This window comes from Perca fluviatilis, chromosome 1, assembly GCF_010015445.1.
Source record: "Perca fluviatilis chromosome 1, GENO_Pfluv_1.0, whole genome shotgun sequence".
Lineage (NCBI taxonomy): Eukaryota > Metazoa > Chordata > Actinopteri > Perciformes > Percidae > Perca > Perca fluviatilis.
In genome coordinates, this window is record NC_053112.1 from 22,521,562 (window position 1) to 22,542,625 (window position 21,064).

The window sequence follows — 21,064 nt, forward strand, 5'->3', positions numbered from 1 at the left end:
GCAGGAGGAGAAGGACAGAGAGGTTGGAAAAGAAATAATTTCGTCATGCTTGGTGTGCGTTTATGACCTTATCAGCCCACTAGTCTAGTAAAGGAACCAGGCAAATGCATGCCTTTGTTTTCAACATAGACATACAGTAACACTATAGGTAGACTTCCCCAAAACTGTCAGGCAACAGAGGCCATGGTGTCAAAAACACCATTAATGTATCTGCAGAAGGGAAGCGCAAGCATGCTCGAGTATGACACTATCAGGGCCCGAGAAAATAACCAGCTTGTGGCAGAGGATACGATTAAATAGCAACCTGTAGACGAAGCTTGATGCAGGCTGGGTAATTGAGACAGCATATTGCTGTAGAGTAACCTTCCCAGAGACATAACCATAATATGATGTGCAGTGGAGAAATTTCTCATTTACTGCCGGGTAATAGCACTTAGGTCGGAACAATGGCCCTCTCCACTTGGAAATTGGATAGGCTTTCTCATTAACATGTATTGGTGTTAGGAATGGACTAATCATGGAATAACACGGTGAATGGCCTAAAGTTTGCACAGAGGGGAAACAAAGTTAGGGAGGAGAGTCATCAATGTGGCTAGTCCAGTGTGTGTAAAAAAAGATGCACGTACAAACATGCTGTACTTGTGGATGGTAAAGGTATAGAGCTGGTGGTTTGCAAAAGGACTCACACAAATGGAGCATAGTGTCAGTTCAGTTAGTGGCAGTTTTTTTTGGTATTGTTGTTTTAACTAGATGTAATGTTTATGTATGTGTGTTAATGGGAGATTTGTTCTCCCAGCAAAATCATCAAAGCTGCACTGATTTTTCAAAGAGCAGAGCCTTTTCCACAAAAGCTAAATAACCATGTTACACGGTCTCTGACTTTCTGGACAAATAATATGGCAGCCATTTGGTCACCTTTGTGAATTTACACAGCACTGAAACTGCATAGGTCGATAAATACTCTTCTTTATTAATCTCATAGCATCTCATAGCCATGGTGTATTGCCCCCTTTTCTGCAAGTTAAGTCATTTTCCACATTCAAACCTCAAAGCTGTTAAGTACAAAACACAATATTCTATTACCCACTGTGCAGCTCTATCAGAGCAGCTGGGGTGGGGGGGCTTTTTTAAAGAGACACTGAAAAGGGTGGTGAATATTAGTAAATGTCCAGTATCCAGTTTGCTATCCATTTAGCATTCAGGGGATTTATACATACATAATCCAGATCATAATTTCACCACTGGAGGACTGTGTTCAGTCCCCGGCATTGGTGTTCACAGGTGAGGAGGGACCATGTCACAAAAATAAGTGCCTCCTGGTTATGCATGCATTTCTAAGTCTAGATGTGCTCTTCACGTATTTATACCAGGGGCAGTTTCATTTTTGTATTGCATACAATTAGAGCGTGGCATGTCTTATGCCAATTCTATAGAAGTCGCCTGTCGCAAATTCCTTGTAACACTCTTTTCCATGAGTGTCTTCTTGTGAGTGTGCAGTGTTTCTTTCTGTATTCCCCCTCCCAAGGCCAAGAGTGGAAGGAAAACAGCAAAGCGGCAACAAGCAGAGGACTTGGCAATTTACATTGTGGTCCTTTGGGTACATACTACCATTGCACTTTTGGAGGAAAGAAATTGTAGGGGTCGGGAAATAGAACCGTCAGAAGGATTACCATACAGTACTTTGGAACTGTCCCACCCTCACTGTACAATATGTATGTATGTGTTTCTTTGAAGCCTGCATTTTTCAGACTCTCTTCAGCCTAACATGATTCACCAGCTTCCTTTAAACACATTCATCTCTTTCTAACCAAAGTCTAACCTTAGTCTAATCTAAACCCTTTATGAGATAGTTACTTTTTAACATCTTACCCACAAACTTCTGGATGCCACACAGGAACGTGATTTTGATTATATACATACACAAACATCAGTCATCATTCATACCATACACACGCTATACAGTAATGATGCTTCATTCTAAATTATAGCTGACCTTTAATCAAGCAAGGTGACTCAATCAGGTAAGGTGGGATTTCCAGTGGACAGAGATACATGACATTTTTTATTACATATTTCACACCTAATCTCAATAAAAGTTTCCATATACTATCCCACTTACTCTAACCTTTATCTTAAACCCTAACTTAATTTGAACTCTAATCCCAAATGTTAGAGTACCTGGAAAATAAGATTTTAAAATTGATTTAGAATTTGGAAGATTTTCCTGATCTATCTTTCTATACTTGTGAGAACAAACAAATATGCTTAGTCAAACTGACTAAGCACACGCACACACACACACACACACACACACACACACACACACACACACACACACACACACACACACACACACACACACACACACACACACACACACACACACACACACACGGCTATGAGTGCACTGATAAAGTGTCCTCCCCGACTGACTCCCCTGCTGCACCTAGCACCAGCGACATGCAGAAGATTGTCATGCCAGATTTGTTCGACATGAAGCAATGGGAAGAAAACATAACTGCAGGGAATGTGTGATAGAGATGAACATCCAGTGTGAAAAAATATGAAAGGAGACCAGAGAGCGGGGGTATCTGGTGTGCTCAACCGCTACCAGCTACTGCATACTGATGTACTGAAATATACACGCACGTAGGGGGTGGGCGATCTGGCAGAAAGGTCATATCACGATTTTTTTCAAGGCAGGATCACGATCCACGATCTTATCACGATTATTTTTGGTGGTTTTGAACACGGTTTCCAAGTTACTGAACAGTAAAACCAAACTAATTTCCCTATTTAAAAAAATAAATAAAAAATGATAGCCCTACTAGGTTACAAAACGCTATAACAAATCCCGTTCTCAAATTTAACACTTCTTTAAGAAGCCTCTTTAAGGGGTTCTTAATCGACATTCAGAACATAAATATAGCACCAGTTTCCTCCACCCTCTCTCTCCCTTTGTGATCTGCTAATCAGCGTTATGAGCTTTGTATGAGCACTGATCTCCCACGAAAGCCCAGCCCGGGTTGTGCACAGTGCAGAACGGCAGCAAGATAGCCAGTAGAGGCACTATTACTGTTGTTAGCACGCGGCAAGCATTTCGCTGCTGTACGCAGGGGAAACACTGGAGCTATAGCTGAACTGCAATTGATGTGCACTGTAGCACAATACTAACAATCACTCTGTAAAGACAGGACCCATTTTAATAGTTCACCATCTAATATCGTCACATTGCACACCCCTATATGCACTTTAGAATAATCAAAGAAATACATATGCACGTAAGCTGCAGTTGCTTGTTCTCTCAGTTGAGGTCCTCTTAGGACACAAGTAGAAATGTCTTTTGGGAATGTGACACAGGGGCATGAGTCTTTTTCTGACTGATGGCATGGAAACTCTCAGACGACCATCACAGAACTGAGTTTAATGCGAGTCACACAGCCATTAGTCTCGGCCCCTGCTTGGATCTGAGCACAGCAGCATTTCCAAACAGAGTGCTCTCCTCATGGCGATAAGAAGTCTTTCATTTTATAATTCACAGTCTTTGATTGACAGTATTCTCAAGCAGTTAGCTATTAAACCTACAGAGATGAGAGAACTGCAAAATGTTAAACTGAGACCCACCTCGAGAGCGAGAAAGCCCTGAGTGTTACAGCTAGAACAAACATGCTTAGGGTGAAGGGACTGTCATGGGTCCTTGTTAATGTAATAAACTGCAGAGTATAAACAAGCTCCATAGGGAAGGCCTTTGATCAAGCTAACATCTCCCTTATGTCTAATGTATTTGAATCTAGAGGAAAAAAAATATCTGGTTATGTACCTTTTTATCCTGCTTTTTCATCTTTCTCTTTTGTTAGGAAAGCAACCTTTAGAAATCTCATTCTCTTGCTTGCTTAATCACAGATGCACACACAAACGCATACAATTCTTATTCTACTTTCACCTCTGTCTTCCTCCCACATTTTCTCATTTTCACTATTGAGCCCCATACCTCTCCATCTCCGCCACACAGCTCTTGATGAGTTTGTGAGTCACTGAGGAGAGACGGGGATTTGAGCGACAACCCTGCACTCTGAACCTCTAGTGGAAGCTGATAATCCACAGAAGCGAGAGGTGACTGAGAAATTCAGCTAATACCCAAACAATGGTTATCAGTGCAACTCCCCCTAAGGTGACGAAGCCCTACACAAATTTGGCTGTTATATTGTGTGCAAAAAGCAAGCTCAACTCTGTGTAAAAATGACTATGGCACAATGCAAGATGAAATCCTGTGAATTTGATTTATATACTGTACAGAAAAGCATCTTGTCTATGTGTGTTCCTGATGGCCTTGTTTTCAATACATAACATCACACATAATGATTAGCCTTTTAGATGACAGCTGCTTACATCCTTAAGTCATAACATAGAAAGCCCTGTTATATAATAACATCTATTTTGAGATACAAATGGACAATAGTGACTAAAGGATTGCTGTGGGCTATAAGGGGCAAAACTGTTAAGGGATGCTAAAGGATTAGGGATGCACCGAATGTTCGGCCACCAAAATTATTTGGACGAAAATGGTACAAAAAGCCCTTTCTGTGTTTGGCCGAATAAGTGAAAAAGCCGAAATGTTGCCAAACAATAACGTTTTTGAGGACACGATCAAAATAGCAACCAGCGTAAAGTGAGAGGTACGCACGCTATATAAATGCAGCAAACATGTCGGTAGTGTGAAAGCACTGTCAAAACTGTCCAAAACAAACCCACAATATTTAACGATTCCAATCCTAGCTAATTGTCTGCTCTTCACAAGCACTGACAGCGCTGCATCTCATGCCGGGAAGCACATATGCTCGCTCCAGGGCCAATGCTTTTTCGGGGGTAACACCCTTCACTTTACCAACTTTCATGTGAGAAAGCAGGGAAGCTACTTTTCATAAAGAAGAACCTACCACTTTTTCTAAAGAAGTAGGATTATTCATTGGCTGTGGATCCATCCACTTTTTTGGACTCTTTTCAATGCAATTTTTGCTTGTAGGCGTACAGAGTACATCATATTCTTTCAGCAGCCAAGTTAAAGGCCTGATACAGGCTATTCAAGAAGGGGGCCTCAAAGATGGCCAGATAAAAATATTTTACCAATTCATTTATTTTAAGTTATATTGTGCTTTGTTGATATAATGGCTGCTTTTCAAATTCCATTTCAATATAAAAACAATTCATCTATAAGCCCTAGCTGCTCCCTAACCACAAATCTGAAATGTCTTGGCAGTTGTCAAATGGTCACAAACATAGTGATAATGAAGTTAAAAAGAATCACAGTTTTGTTACCTAAGTAAAAGTATTCAAGGCAAATAAAAAGGACCACAGCTAAAATCACCACTGAATGAAGTAGCTTTGCTCTGCTGGTCCGTGTAAAAAAGACCAGAACCTGATGAGCATTTTTAATTTGGCAATGGTGCATATATTCACATGGAAGGTCTGCCAGAAATGACATGTAGTTAATGAAACACGAAACGGAAGCAGGTGCATGCGTGCGCGTGTGTGTGTGTGTGTGTGTGTGTGTGTGTGTGTGTGTGTGTGTGTGTGTGTGTGTGTGTGTGTGTGTGTGTGCTGCTCTGCAGGTGGTGACTGGAGGCTTAATGAAAGGGCCAGTTGTTTTGTGGGGCTGATTTGCAGAGAGCAGATGGATCGGTCTCTCTGGTCTCAATCTTGTCCCACATTGCTGCCGTCGCCCCATTTAACAGCCAATTTCCTGCCAGCTCATCACAAACACACACAAACAAGCGCACAAACGGAGAAAGCAGCAAAAACAGTGTGAGGTAGTAGACCACAGCGATGCGCATAAAGGGAGAAAAGAAACAGTGGGGTATACACAAACAAGTGTACCCAGGCACACTGTAGACAATAAGAGATACAGGCATCTTTTATGCATAGACAAGCACAAAAGTATTTAAGTAAAGTACATAAAGGGACACACACACACACACACACACACACACACACACACACACACACACACACACACACACACACACACACACACACACACACACACACACACACACACACACACACACACACACAGTAAACTCCTATGGGGAAGCATGGGTGGACACTATACAGTTTTTAATGAGCTTGCACCAGATGTCTTCCCAGGCTGCACTGCATGAATAGTTGATTAATCAAGTACATTTTACTAAGAAACACCGACACATACACAGTTATCTCAATTTATCACAAACACAGTAATCCCAACCCCCCCATTATCTCTGTCACACACACTGCACCTGATTTTGGAATATGCTTCTACATATGCATTCAGTTAAGCCTGCTACTTTCTGTTTCCATTTTCACTGGCTCATCTTTCTCTGACATATTACAGCACACCCTCACACAACACCAACACCTGACTTATTTACAGTAATAGTAGCACTTGCTCCATCTTTCACTTGCTCTCACACCAATGCAAACTGACACATGGCATGCTTCATCCACTGTTGCACATACACACATGTGGAAGCACCCTCAGGATGCAGGATTTCTTATATTAACTGCAGCAGCAGTGAGAAGTCGCTGGCCTCCACAAAATGACCTCTGACTTTGAATCTTCGCACCTTGTACAGCAGGAGATTACAACAGCACTCTTTTTTTCTGCCTTGCCACTGGCAGTCACCCTTTACTCCGAGTCATGTGATAATGACAATACACTGGTGAGATTTGGCTTCAGTGTCCATGCAACACAAGTACAGCAACCAATGTGCAGTGTGGAAGAATTCATGGTTGCTACAGTTATACAGTATTTCACAATTATGTCTGACAAAGAAACATGCTAAGAAGACATTAATGTATAAAGGTGTGATGCTTCACCTCCAAGTAATTCTAATGTATTTTACTCTCTCAGTTCCACTTTGCATACAAACTCATGATTCTAACCTAACTAACGCTAAATAAAGTTATTATTAACCTCAGTGCAGGAGCAAGACCACGGCCCTCCGTAATACAATTTCCTTCACCTATCTACAGTATATTAGTCTCGCATTGCCAGACCTTTCTCCACAGCGCTGCGGAGGAGGGTCTGGGTAGTCCACACAGCATTCCAGGATGGAAGAAAAACGTGCTCTGGTTTATTGGCATGTCTTTAAACCAATCACAATTGTTATGGGCGGCAATAAGCACCAGACGGAGCCCAGGTGCCGCTGCAAAACAGCCTCAAAAGTTGTTTTAGTCAGAAAACTCATATTCGACACATAGTCTGAGGAGGAGTTAATCATAGTCCTCATAAATTGACCGGAGCTTAAAAATTCCAACACTAAGAAAGCGTAAGGCCGAAAAGAAGGATGACATCCGGTGGAATTTCCATCGGCAACAGAGCAATCCTGGAAGTGGAACGTCGTGGATATAGACTAACTGTATATAGACTAACTGTATATAGGCATGTCTGATCCTTTTCTCTCCTGTTTGTATGAATTCTCACAACCCTCTCTCCCACATCCTGTTCCTCCTTTCGTCTCTAACAAGACAGGAGGGGTGATGAAGCCGAAGCTCAGCCAGACGTGCCCCCACCCCGAGTCTCACTCCCTGGGTTCCTTGACGCCTTCAGGCCCATCCTCGATCCCCATTTGACCCTTCACGAGCCCACATCTTTGTTAGTGAAAAGTTGTGTTGTGCTTGCCAGTGGATAATGTTAGTCTCCTGTATTCAACTCAACCACTGACTCAAGACAATCTCGGGAAATGTAGGAAAATACAATGCGTCCTCGTACCATAATTTCCACTTGTGGTTACATCAAAATGTTATGTAGGCTTGCTTTAATGGACTTCCATATGATGGAGAGTCTAACAGAGAATCCTGTGAGTGTTCAGGGCAGCTGTAAAATGCATTTTAGGCTAAACTGCTAATCGTTCCTCTAAAGTCATCAAAGACAGTGCAAGAAAAAAGTCTGAAAAAGTGATTTATTTTCAGTCTATCACCTTTAAGAGGATTCATTCTGTTGTAAATTATGCATAGTTTTGTTTTGTCTTGCTGTAAAGTATACTGTCAGCTGAGTAAACAACATTTCACCAAATGTATATTCACATGTATTTTCTTATATATCTGTCATGCACACATGACACATGATATCGGTCAAGCCCCAGCATATACTGCATATCGCTGAAAAGTAGTGAGCGTGAAACCGACACACACTGCTGTCACTGCTGGAGATCAGACCAATAACTTTGAAGCTATTGGCTGGCTTCTCTATCTCATGGCTGGCGTCTCTATCTCATGTCCCACCCACCATATCAATGTTCTTTTTTTTTCCTTCTTTTTTTTTTTACAAGCATGTTGATTTATCGCTCACCACTCGACCGCAACTATAAAAAAAAAAATAAATAAATCAGCTTTTCTGCTGAAGGTTATTTGAATGAAATTCACTGGTCATACTGGTTCTGCAATGTAATTTATATTTACTTCACGATTCTGTTTCCAGTGACAGGTGGTGCAGCTTTGACAAAGTGGCACATGGCAGTGAAGTGGCAGCAGGATCACGGTGTAGCACAGCGATATGCAGTGACTTTACAGCATTTCAACTCAGTGAAGGAACTGTTTACACACACACACACACACACACACACACACACACACACACACACACACACACACACACACACACACACACACACACACACACACACACACACAAAGAGTACCTTCTGTGCGGATGGTGAAGGGGGAGTCCCCAAGTCTCTTGGCTGAGAACTGCCCCCCCAGAGAGGTCATTAGAAAGCACAGGCTGAAGAAGCCTATTCCCACCAAGAATATCCTGCAACACAGGGGGAGGAGAGAGGGAATAGATGAAAAGGGAGTTGAGATAGATAGACATATTCATAGGGAAGGGCAGATAAATATACGTTTTGGGTGAGAAGTTGGGAAAAGATGAGGGGAGAGAGAGAGAGAGAGAGAGAGAGAGAGAGAAGGAGAAATAGAGAGAGAGAAGAGTAGAGGAGAAAAAGAACAAGAGGACAAACAACAGGAAGATCGGAGGGAAAAAGAGGACATGGCAGAGAAAAAAGAGGGAGGAAAATATGGAGGGGGTAGGAAATGGAGAGAAAGGGGAGAAGAGAGAAGAAGAGACAGGCAAGAAACAGCAGGCAGCACTTCCAGAAGGCAGAGCATAAATAGAGCAGCGATCACAAGTAGAAAAGTAGAAACTTGAAGCCAAAGGGCACCTAAAAGAGTTTGTTGTTTTAATGTTGGCATACTAACTTATACATCAACTGCCAAAATATGGGTGAACAGTTTAAACTTCTTTGTTGTATATACAATGTCCTGCTAAGTGACAAAGGATAGGTTTGAAGGATAGGTTTGAATATTTCAATTCTGTCTTAAAAAGAAATACTCACACAGTATGAACAGTAAAAGAGTGATGTGCAATAGTTTCTCCTGTCCATACAGGGGACAAAACCCAGTCCTCTGTTTAACTGAAGCTAATTAGAGGCTTCAGCAGCCTGAGTTAGCCAAATTACGTGGGTGTCCTCATAGCCAGTATGGACAGCAGGAACAATTCCAACCACCAATAACTCTTGCAATATACACATAGGCATGTCAGCATTGTTTTACGTTTACAGAACCTATTCTTTAAACCAGTCACAGGTGATATTAAAATCCATCAGGATGTGGGCTCCACTCTGTAGTGCAGATCGTGCTTTGAAACATAAACTTCTTCTTTACCCCACTTTGTGGCACTGATTTGATTTTTGAATCGCTACCGTGCCACAGAAGAGGGAAATAAAATGAGACTCTGTGTGGGTTCTCCCTTGTTAGACAGCCGTGAGAGAATCAGATCTTAAGACTAAAAAGAGTTGAAAATCAGGTCTTCTGTATCTGTGTAAATCCTGCCCTAGTTAGGCTACTCGCTTCACTGTATATGGATCAAAGGTTATCTTATGATGCCAAGACTCTTTGGGGAACCAGAGAGGCAAAGCTGTCTGTGATTCTCATCCGCTGGACAAAATACCAGTCAGCCTCCATGAGTAACAAGACCCACTTACGTGCTGCTCTGCTGCTAACACCACAAGAGAAAATGATTGGAAGATTTTGTAAAAGTAGTGCAGTACAAAGGCAGATTTATGTTACAAAGAATTGCTAACACTACAGTCTACTACATATAGCAGCTGAAGCCATTATCCTAAATGTCCGCATCATGTACATTTGTTTGTGTAAATGCATTGTAATTTTTCATATATATATATATAGTGCTCATATAGCAAACAAGCAGTTGCAAATTGTATCCAGCATATGAGGAATTGCTAAAAGATAATATAACAGCAGGAAGAAAATACATTTTTGATGCTATAATTATCAAAATTCACTTCATTATTTACCTTGCACAGGTAGTAACCTTAGAACTCATTACTTTAAACTCATAACTTATGCACTAGAGGTTGGAAAATAGAATGTTAACATAACAGATGAATACATTATTCATAACTATTTCTTTCTCTTTAAAGCCAGGCAAGAGCTGTTTGCTTGAATGCACGGCCTGGTGTGGAATCTGACAGCACTTCCTGGAATGGTAAGTAACTCCAGTCACGCAAAGTTCTGAACAAAACCTCTTAATATTGATGAGGCTATAAGAAATGAGTTCCTATCAACAGCAAGGAAGAATGGCCACTTAAAAGAACATTTGCTGGAGCGATCTGATTGACCTAAAGGGATCAAAATGATGTTGAATAATCCGTTAAGTATAGAGCGTGGTGGTTTGGCAAGCTCCCGGGTGACTTTATATTCCAAGACAGAGCCAATGTGTCTTGTCCTGAGTTCTATTGTAATACACCCGCTTCAAGGACAGTGGGATGTGGCTCTTCTAGAGGAAACTTTTTAATGTTCAACACAAGAACATATTGACAGTGAATAATCAGCATCATCATCAAGGCTCTAATCTAATGGGTTGCATCAAACATGATTACAGCTATACAGTCATTGCAGTTAAATTGGTCATTTATCTTCGTTTTCCATACTTTTTGGAAGCGGATCAGATTACATTTTGCTGGAGTTTGATCTAATGAATTACAGCACTTATTAAACTTGTGAAAAGACAAACTGTAATTCATGTCTGAAAACATTTTTGATTAATCAATTTCTGCCACCAAGGTATCAGAAATATGGATGTACAAAAAATGTAGTCGCGGTTGCCTTTTAGTAGAACTATTCAGAGGTTATTGGGCCAATCCACATACTGTTGTGTTGATGTAGTTTGTTGTCAAAACGCTTTCTTCCGAGTCAACTATTAACTGAACAGCTCCACTAAAAACGTCACCGCGGTGGTAGACCTGTTGTAGATGTTAAGTGCCCTATATATAGTTCCTCAAAAAATAAATCAATACACTGGAAAATATAGCCATTGCTTTTAAAAAAAAAAAAAAAAAAAAAAAAAAAAAAAAAAAAAAAAAAAAAAAAAAAAAAAAAAAAAAAAAAAAAAAAAAAAAAAAAAAAAAAAAAAAAAAAAAAAAAAAACACGTCAATGGTTATGTTTAAGGTTAATGCCTGGAGTCTTAAAAGAGGAAACCACTTCAGCGATTAGCATTAACTTTTAAGTAGAAACCTGGTAGTATTTTGAATAACCATGCTTTCTCCTTTCTCCCCCTCGTGACCCGAGGGAGATCTCTGTAATTGTGCCGGTGCCGGAAGAACTCAAATGACGCATTGCCCGCACTGGGGTTTTTGCCCCAGAGGCAAAAGACTACAGCCTGTATTAAGAACCACTTCCGCATAGCCCAAAGGGGTTGGACTGTCGGCTTTTCCGAGATTTCTGAGGAAAACGAAAGGGTATCAGCCATCTTGAACTCCCGCAATTCTTCAGCAGCAGAAAACTTTTCATCCGATGGGGAGATTTTAGAACAACAATTATGTGCATTCAAACTACCACACACGTGTACCACCGGGATACATTGGAACACATCGGACAATATGCAGGACACTTTATTACAGACGCAATACTCCACAGACTACGCGAGCTTTGCCTGCACGGAGACCAGCAGTAGTGCTCGATTCCTGTGGCCGGTAAAGTGACCTCATCAGCGAGGAGCGTTGAACGAGTGTGCCGGTGAAAAGCTAACGCTAGCCAGCCATCTCATTCACCAATCCTGCTTGCAAGTGTCCGCTCATTAAACAAACTGGACTACATCCAACTTTAACGAAACTCCCAACGTGAGTTCAGAGACTGCTGTGCTGTGTTTTTGTTGTTGTGGAAATATTGCTGTGGACAATCCAGCCTGCTGCTCTGTCACCGGGTAAGACTACTAGTGGAGGTGGGCTGTGTTACCCCGGACTGCCTGTTGCAGAAATGGGGTGATTTGTATCCAACTAACTGCTAACTGCTGGTGGAGTTTGTTACTGTAAAATGCCGACAATTCTAGCTACATCCCACGCAAATGTACGGCTGTGTTTATACTCGATGTTTATACCACAGCCCACCAAGAGCTAATGCTAGTAGCTATGTGTTAGCCTTCTTTTATTACATGGCTTGGTTGAATTCTAATGTAGAATGCGGTCTGTTATTTCTTGTTATACCATGGTCTGGGTGAATACTCGATTCTGATTGGCTGCAGGGCGTCCATTAAAAAGTGATGTAGGACACCTAGTAAAGGAGTTCGGTGAAACTGACTGTTTACTGTTCTAAATGAATGCGCTACATTAAATCAATAAGGAAATGTGGATTTATTATTTCCAACTCGTCCTCTGAACACCACAGGATGGCGCTAAAACACACAGGCTGCAAGAAGTAAGTTCTACTGGCCCTCTGGACTGACTTTGTTTCACAGAGAATAACGTTATCTCACATATCTCAGCTCGCTGCTTCAGGCTGCGCCGGTGCAGCCGACAGCAACGTTACACATCGCGGATCAAATTCTTCGTAAAAGTCGTTATATTGTTTTGGGGACAATGACATGGCTGAGAGCTAGCTTGTCTTGTTGTTCAACATACTGTCAAATTATTTTTACTGATTGCCAACTGTACACAATGTTATTGACTTTGGATCTTGCTAGCATAGCGTTAGCTTTCTGGCTCGTAGCTAAACTGAAGGGTTCTACCAACTGAGCGGACTATATAAATATCTCCGGTTGCTAAGGGAGGCAAGTCGTATCTAAGGTTCCTCCTAATTCCTGGTGGAGAGAACAACGTTTGCATTGCATAAGAACCTGATGGATGGGAATGATTGTTCCAGGTATTAGTCAAACCGTCAGGCGTAACCAGGGAAACGGAGTTATTGTTTGGATAAACTTTAGATTTCGATTGTAAAACTAATTAAAATATGAACTAATGTTTTAAAAATGTGTTATTTGGCAAGTGACCATGGTATAAGCGGGTTAATGCCCTTCGAGGTGTCCATTGTCAGGTATTAATGGACTTCGGCGGAGGACGGTTCACGCCTCGCCGTCGTCCATTAATACCTGACAATGGACACCTCGTCGGGCATTAACCCTTACATAACAGACCGTTGCTAAGGATAACACACCGTTGCCATGTATAGCAGAGCGTTGCCATGGACACAGTTCTGTTCACTCTGGAGCTATCAATCAATCCGCTGAAAGAAGTCCTGATAATGTATCAGCTGTGGCCAAAAAAAAGCATGTTTTAAATGTGTAACACCACTTGAGCCACGGTGAAACTTTTTTTCGTGTATATGGTTGAAATGACAATAAAACACACTTGTTGAGTTGATTGTCTCACTGTCTGTCTGTAAAGGGTAGGCGTGGCTTGGGAGTGGCCTCATACAGCAGCAAAGCAAGTGCATTCTGGGATTTGGTGTCTTTCATCCATATGAGCCAAAAACACATTTTCTGGCTTATCTCAGCCTAGAAGGCACCAATTTCTTTTCACATTTCTACTACATTAGTGACCCAATTTAAAGATATATTCAGCTTTCCAGCGGTGAAATTTCCCTTTAAAACACCATTGCTAACAGGGACATTGTAGAGTGCCCTCTGGTGGACAAACTATACAACGGCAATTCTCATATCATTGTTGAAGGGTGTTTCGTCCGTTTTTATTTTTTAAATATTAATTTATCGGCCATTATAAATGCCGATACCGATAGTTTGGAAAATGCCTAATATCGGCCCGCCAACATATTGGTCTGGCTCTACTTCAAAGTGAAGTGTCAGCATGCCAATAACCACTCCTACCAGTAGAATTTCTTTATTGATCTACACTGAAAACATGAGGAAATTATAATCATACCGTATTTACTCCAAGTCCCAGCATCTAAGCAGATGGCACATGGCTCATTCAGTATGGTTTGTCATTTACCTCTCTTTCTCTCCCAGGATACTGTAATATTATAAAATAATAAAACATTACCCCCATCTGTTCGAGGCATATTGTGGAATGAAATAGAATAGCTCAATCGCTGTCAAGAGGACCACAGAGCAGCAATACATTAACTGATGTGAATCCAATCCCAAACAATCATTACGATGAAGGGATCGTTTGTCATGAATATGCTGCCATGATCCAGAGATACTTCTAACTGCATGGATTATGCACTTACTATACTACCATATGGTCAGCAAGCAAAGTACTGTAGGTGGAAGCTGAAAATCAGTATCCCTGACCTGTTTTAGTGTGTAGCCTATACATTTCCATTATTTGTTTTTCATTCTCATCCTCAGTGCCTTGTCTTATTACAGTCAGGAAAACTGAAGAAGCCCAATAACAGGTTTGAAAAGATAAAGGGGTTACACAGAGGACGTGAAGCAAAATTGGCTGATTTTACAGCTTACCATTACCTTTTCTAATACACTTTATTATCTCTGTGATCTAAGGGATAATAATAATCCTGTGTGTTTATGTGCGTGCAGGAAAAAGCAGCAATGTGTGTAAGCAACACAGCAATTGATGGAAAGAGAAAGAGAAGGGGGGAAAAAAGAGAAAAATATTCAGCTAATGTGGGTGTGCACAAGCTGGCCTGATGCTGTCCTAGGGCGATCGTTTCCCCTTTCCTCTTATCATTTAGCTGTTTTCCAAAGTGGCGTTAGGTGGGTGATATGAGAGGATTAGGCCCCGGTCTTGCCTGACGAGTCTTTAATTAACAGGCTTAAAGTAAATGCTCTGCTCCCTATAATTGGATCAGAAGGAGATATTTGCTATCAGCTAATTGGCTTCCTCACACATATAGACTTATCAGATTTTGCCTCAAGGTACATGTGGATGATTTTAAAGCAAGAAGACTTCGGATAGGCGTAGTGTAGATGTTAGATGTGGTGTTTTCCAAGAAACTTTTCCTCACACCTGAACTAGCCTAAGATCAGACGTGTCAATTAATTTTCCTCTTGACAAAAAATGTGGACATAGTTACCTATCTTTAGTCACTGAAAATCTGTCTACTGGTGCTCCAGTGATCTAAGAGGCATCATCACAATAACCAGAGTTCCATTCTGGCCAGGCAACTTTATCTCTCCCAATGCTTTTGTGTCTTTGTCCTGTTAAAACTGCCCAATGAAATAATCTACTATTCATGGTAAAATGATTAAAATCCATATCTGGGCTAGGGATCTATTTTAATTTTGAACATGATACACGCTAATCACCTGTGACACACTCTCAGTCTGTGTTGTCAGGGTCATAAAGCTGTTTAATTGAGTGTGTTTGAATAGTGCTTGATCTACTGAGTACAGCAGGTGAAGTAATTCAGTGCAGCATGAATGTAACCATCAAAGGCCGGGCTGCATCATTGCTCCAGCCCACTAGAGAGCTTGTTAAGGAAATCCAACAGTGAGCAGGTGGAAAGTGGGTGAAAAGGTATATGGTAGTATCCAGTGGAGAAGATCCTGTAGCATTTGTACCATTGATAGTCACTGCTGCTATTAATCTGCAACTCCCATAATTAAGCAAAGAGAAATAGAGGAATTAATTTAAAGCCTGCTATTATTCTATACCTATCAGGGCAAATACAATAAAGCAGGTTGGCACAGCACAGCTCAATGGACTGTAAAGTACTGTTTAAGTGGTTAACACGTATAACAGATTCCCCTTTTTATCTTTACAAACAAAACCCAGCCACACAGTGATAATGAAGCTACCCATGCAGTAAGAAACTAAGTTAGAGCTCGCCTGACTGGTAGTACAGGCGTATTTACAATGGCTCTTTCATGATTAATAGCTGCAAGATGTCCCTTTTTCCAGGTGGGTCTTAATCTAATTCATCTAGTGGAGAAACATCTGTGTGTGTGTGTGTGGTGGGGGTGGGGGTGTTTAGGGAAGTGCTGACACACATACACACACCTTGGCTCCACATCATATACACAATGCCATGGTAGTGCATGTAAGCAGTGAAAAACACATTTTATTCAATACTAACCAACCGCAATGCTAGAGGCTAAACAGGAAACTGGGCACATAATATGTCGTCAGCTCTTTGTCTCTTACCTGAACGGTTTGAACGTTACTAGACATCTTCTGACCATTATTTTACCGTCGGTGCTGCCAGTAATCATTTTCCAAAACGAGCGACCCCTGACATTGTTGCTAATCTCCCAACTTGGAACTTGACGTGACCAAACATTTTATCTGCGTCCCATCCAGAGGTCCACAGCGGCAGTCAACTCGGTTATTTTAAATTAACACGGCACCCAGAAGTGCTTCTTTATCACTCCGGGGGAAATGGTGGGAAGTTTCATTCAGCAAGTCTCCTTTCCCGTGTCTGAAAATGTAATTTAAAGCGTTATTCCGACGTCAGGCAACCACTCTGAATCTGAGGTGAAGTCGCTGCAGATGGTGTCGACCGTTGGAGTCATATCCGATATGAGTTCTTCACAAAAAATATACCGTTGTTGTCAAAACATGTAGGTACAAGTGTGTGTCGTTTGATATCTACGTTGCCACTCTGGAGGGTTTTACGGAGGGGAGAGCTAGCTTCACGGACGTTTTAACTTCACGGAGAAGCCAGCGCGAGTGTAGCAAGTCAGCCTCGTATACTCGTTCACTTCTCAAGAGGCAAATTAGCTTAGAGTCTTAAACGTCCGGTTGATCTTTTCAAAATAATACCCCTGTTGATGAACGATCATTTCTAATAATGTCATTAGGCAAAGTAAAAACAATAAACAATGTTAAGCGTAGCATGTTTAACTATTAAACCCGAAATCACAAATTCCGCAACAGAGGATTAACAATCAGACAACTAATATTTAAAATAAATTTGTAAATGGAGACAGGTTTTTATCATTGTTTATTCTTTGTTTTTGTGCTTTTTCATACATTGATTATCTTTCATATTTCATGAAACACGTTTTAAACTTGTAATCACTAAAATGCTTAAGTAATCTACGCAAACCTGGGGGGGGGGTTGGGGGGACTGTTCAAAAATGAAAATTACATTAAAAGAGAGTGTAAGTACAGTAAGTGATTTGCTTTCTGTGGAACCCGATGATCCAGTGGGTATTAGGCAGTACATTTTTGTTACTGTGTCTCTGTTATGTTTGATGTTATTGTGCTGGAATTCAAATATTTAACCACATAATTCTACAAAGCAGCTCTAAAGAGGCCCGCTGATTTAAAACAGGTTTTGTAATGTGATTTTGATGGCATGATTACTCTAGAGGCTATAGACTTAAGCATCTAAACCACTACTTGGTGCGAACACATTTAGTTATTTTATTTGGGAGGCAAATCCACATTACTTCCTGTATCGTTGTGGCTTCCTCTAGTCTAGTTGACTTGACACTGATCCAGCGGCACAGTGATGGACAGATCAGGATGGTCTTAAGCCTCCGCAGCCGCATTCACCTCTGTACGGCGCCATCTACGGCTTTAAATTGTGACATAAAAAGCAATCAATTAACACTCAAACCCTTAACTTTCTATGTTCCTGCCTCAGTACGAAAAAGGCATTTACCAGTTTACTGTAGCCTACTTTTATTCTAGCCTACTATATGCAGCCTAACAAAGGATCATTTCCTTATGGGGTTCTAAACTGTAGCCAGGAGTTTTGGAGTAGATCGCCGGCTCCGTTGATAACCACAGGGAGCCTTTGGAACTGGAATGAGTGATTTGAGTGATTTTTATTGCTTAAGGCACTTGTTTTATGCACATTCGTATCTATAGGTGAATGTGTGTGTATTTGGTAGTGAATGACAGAGGAACAATATTGTAAGCCCTGGATTGAGCATCGCAGTTGATCATTTCAGCACCACGGACAGCGAACGTAATCAGGATGCAACAGCGGCACCCAGTGGCATGCTGTGTTACTGTAGCAGGTGGCACAGCAGCAACAGTAGTAGTAATAAAGTAGTAGTAAAATTGTAGTGTAATACTTGAAAAAACAGGGAAATATGCCATACTGATATATATATATATATATATATATATATATATACCTTTTTGTCTCTCAGTGACTACTAAGATTTTGTTCTGTTAAATTATTTGTCTCTTTAGTCGTGGAACAGATTATACAGTCTTTGTGGCCAGCAGAGCGTTGGAGCAGACATGGAGGCAGAAGGAGTGGACTGAAGATGACAGTGAAATCTCAAACTCCCTTCATGCATCACTTACCCCGGTACATGTGGATTTGACTGACAGCCCAGCACCCATGCAGGCGATCCCTCCCTGCGGGTTGTGGGAATAGTTCTGCTCTATCAGCGGTAATCCACTGGGCCAACATGGGAGTTTTACACCTTTTGTGTGTGTGTGTGTGTGTGTGTGTGTGTGTGTCTGTTTGTGTGTGTGTTTGTTTGTGTGTGTGTGTGGGCAGCATGCATTTTAGCCCACGCAACTGTGTAAACACACAGATATGCAGTCATACTCGTGCACCTGCATGCACAGTAGTAGAAATCTCTAACGTTTAAAAAGCATTTTGTCAGACAGAGAGAATACCCAATGCCACACGGTTTCAACCTTCAGACTCCTACAAAGCAAATATAGACATTATTCCTGGCTCAATCTGAAAGGTCAAATGTGTAGGAATTTCACCCAACTAGCGTTGAGATCATATATCGCAATCAACTCTCTCGCACCACGCAGTTCAAAGTATGTATTATAGCGACTGTAGCCTTCACGCTTCAAAAAGCCAGTCTCTTGCTCTTTTCAATATCCTTTTTCTTTTTCTGGGTGAAGAAGAAGACTCCTGTTCCTGAAATTTGGATTTTGAATACGTGTGGTCCTCTATGTTTCCTTCTTCAAACTTGGCGGGGCCGGGAAGCTACGATACCCATTAGCAGCATTAGCAGCACCTGTGAGTTTATCATGTGACAGCAAAAATGCGAAAGGCAGAGCACTATGTCCTGTATGTCCCTTACCGGCTAACGTATTTCAAGATGGCGCAGTTGATGAGAATGCAAATTTAAAATGTCAAGCCAAAAGGAATACTTGGAATTGATGGTGGTGGTAAATATTCATGAAAAGGAAGTTTGTGAACGGGCAACACAGATTTTGATAATGAACAACTAAACACGTTACATACTGGACCTTTAATGAATCATTTATAATATGTTACAATGTTGCAAATGTTGATGGTTATAACGTCAGAATCAGGCAAGGGCATGAATGCATAACCACAATATGTATTTCATTCTACTTATATATTTTTATATTTGCTTAAAAACTTTGCATATTGTAGCTTTATAGTATAATATAGTAGCGGTGCAATGCTAGTTTTAGATTTACCCTAAAGCCATAGGCTGTGTATGCCTAAACTGGCTCTGTACCCACTGTTTCCTGCAGGCCTTGACCTTGCCAAATGTAACTATAGACTAATCAATAGTTTAGGGATGTGTGATCTGTCAGCTAATCAATATGGCATTTTGGCAAATGTGGTCAAAATATTTTAGCAGCCAAAGACCCATCAATACGTTCTTTCAGGAGTAATCCAACACCAGCTGTAATGGCATCTCTGACTGTACAGGATGATGGGAACCCATGAACGGTTACATTATCAGCACAGTTCCTCTCTGCTCTGTCTGTGTGATTATCATGTCCCATTCAAACCCTAATAATATCCACAGTGAAAGAAACCCATGCAAAAAATGTGGAAAAAGTGAAATACCTAAATAAAAATTTAATTTGAGTTAAATAAAAAAAAACATGCAAATAAAAGACAAAGAGATCCAAGAAAATTCAAACGCTGCCCTACATCATGCAGCATAAAGCAGTATACAAATACAACAAAACTGCAGAATACAAAGGGGACTGTAAAGAACACACTAAAAACAAGCACTCACAAAGAGACACAAAGCAAGAGATATAAAGATCAAGGGACAGCATTTTCTTACATATTGTATGCTTTCACATTTCCTTTGAGGATGGATGACTAAACTAGAAGGCAGGCACTACCGAGCATGATCTGTTGATCTATCAACAGACAGGGACAAAGGGAGGAGAGCATACAGGGATTTTTGTTTTAACTGATTCACTAGAATTTTTTTTTTTTTATCTGGCCCACAAAGTTGTCATCAGATTTTCGCCGCAACAACCTCTCTTACCAAGGGGAGTAATGACTCTGAAATTAACAGTCCAAACCAGTGTTTCACATGAGTTAGTTACTGGTCATGGGTGCAGTTCACTGTAGGCAAGCTACAATTGTGAAAGGCATAAGCAAAAATACATAAAAATGCATCTTGGTAGTAAGAAAAAGCTAAACATTTTATGTTGTTTTAATTGTGAAGACAATACTTATACTTAAAATAAATCTTTTTAGTGAGACTGGGTAGAACACGATTCTTTTTCTAAGTGCTTCTATTTTTTTTAATAAATTGGTATTGTAAATCTTAAAAAACTGGAGCAGCCAATTGTGGCTGAAAGGAAGGACATTAGATCTTGAGCTTGCTGTCACTCTCATGTCACACGGACTATGTGTGCATAATTTTTTGTTTGTTTGTTAACGTACACTTACACTGATTATGCTTCAGTACGACTACCCAGCTGGCAGCCCCATTTTCTTCTAGACCATTTTTTAAGACCAGACACAGTCAGAACAGACAGGCGCTGCATGATTGGTGCTGACAATCTCGTGGTGTGTGAGGGATAAAGAATCAATTTGCTTGCAAATGTCAGTGCACAGGCCATAGGATTATCTCAAGCATGTTTGATTTCCACATGTTAA

General features: G+C 40.9%; 1 protein-coding gene across 2 annotated transcripts in view; it reads right to left on the minus strand.

Annotated features, from left to right (window-relative positions):
* LOC120562917 (alpha-1,6-mannosylglycoprotein 6-beta-N-acetylglucosaminyltransferase B-like) overlaps nucleotides 1–16,949 on the minus strand; it is a 125,911-nt gene extending 108,962 nt beyond the window's left edge. For both annotated transcript variants that reach the window (XM_039806872.1, XM_039806869.1), the window contains exons 1-2: nucleotides 16,399–16,949; nucleotides 8,679–8,791 (exon numbers count right to left, since the gene is read on the minus strand). In XM_039806872.1, the coding sequence (XP_039662806.1) occupies nucleotides 8,679–8,791; nucleotides 16,399–16,466 (181 nt within the window). In that variant the 5' untranslated portion in view covers nucleotides 16,467–16,949. The remainder of the gene's footprint in view (nucleotides 1–8,678; nucleotides 8,792–16,398) is intronic.
* Nucleotides 16,950–21,064: the final 4,115 nt, after the last annotated feature.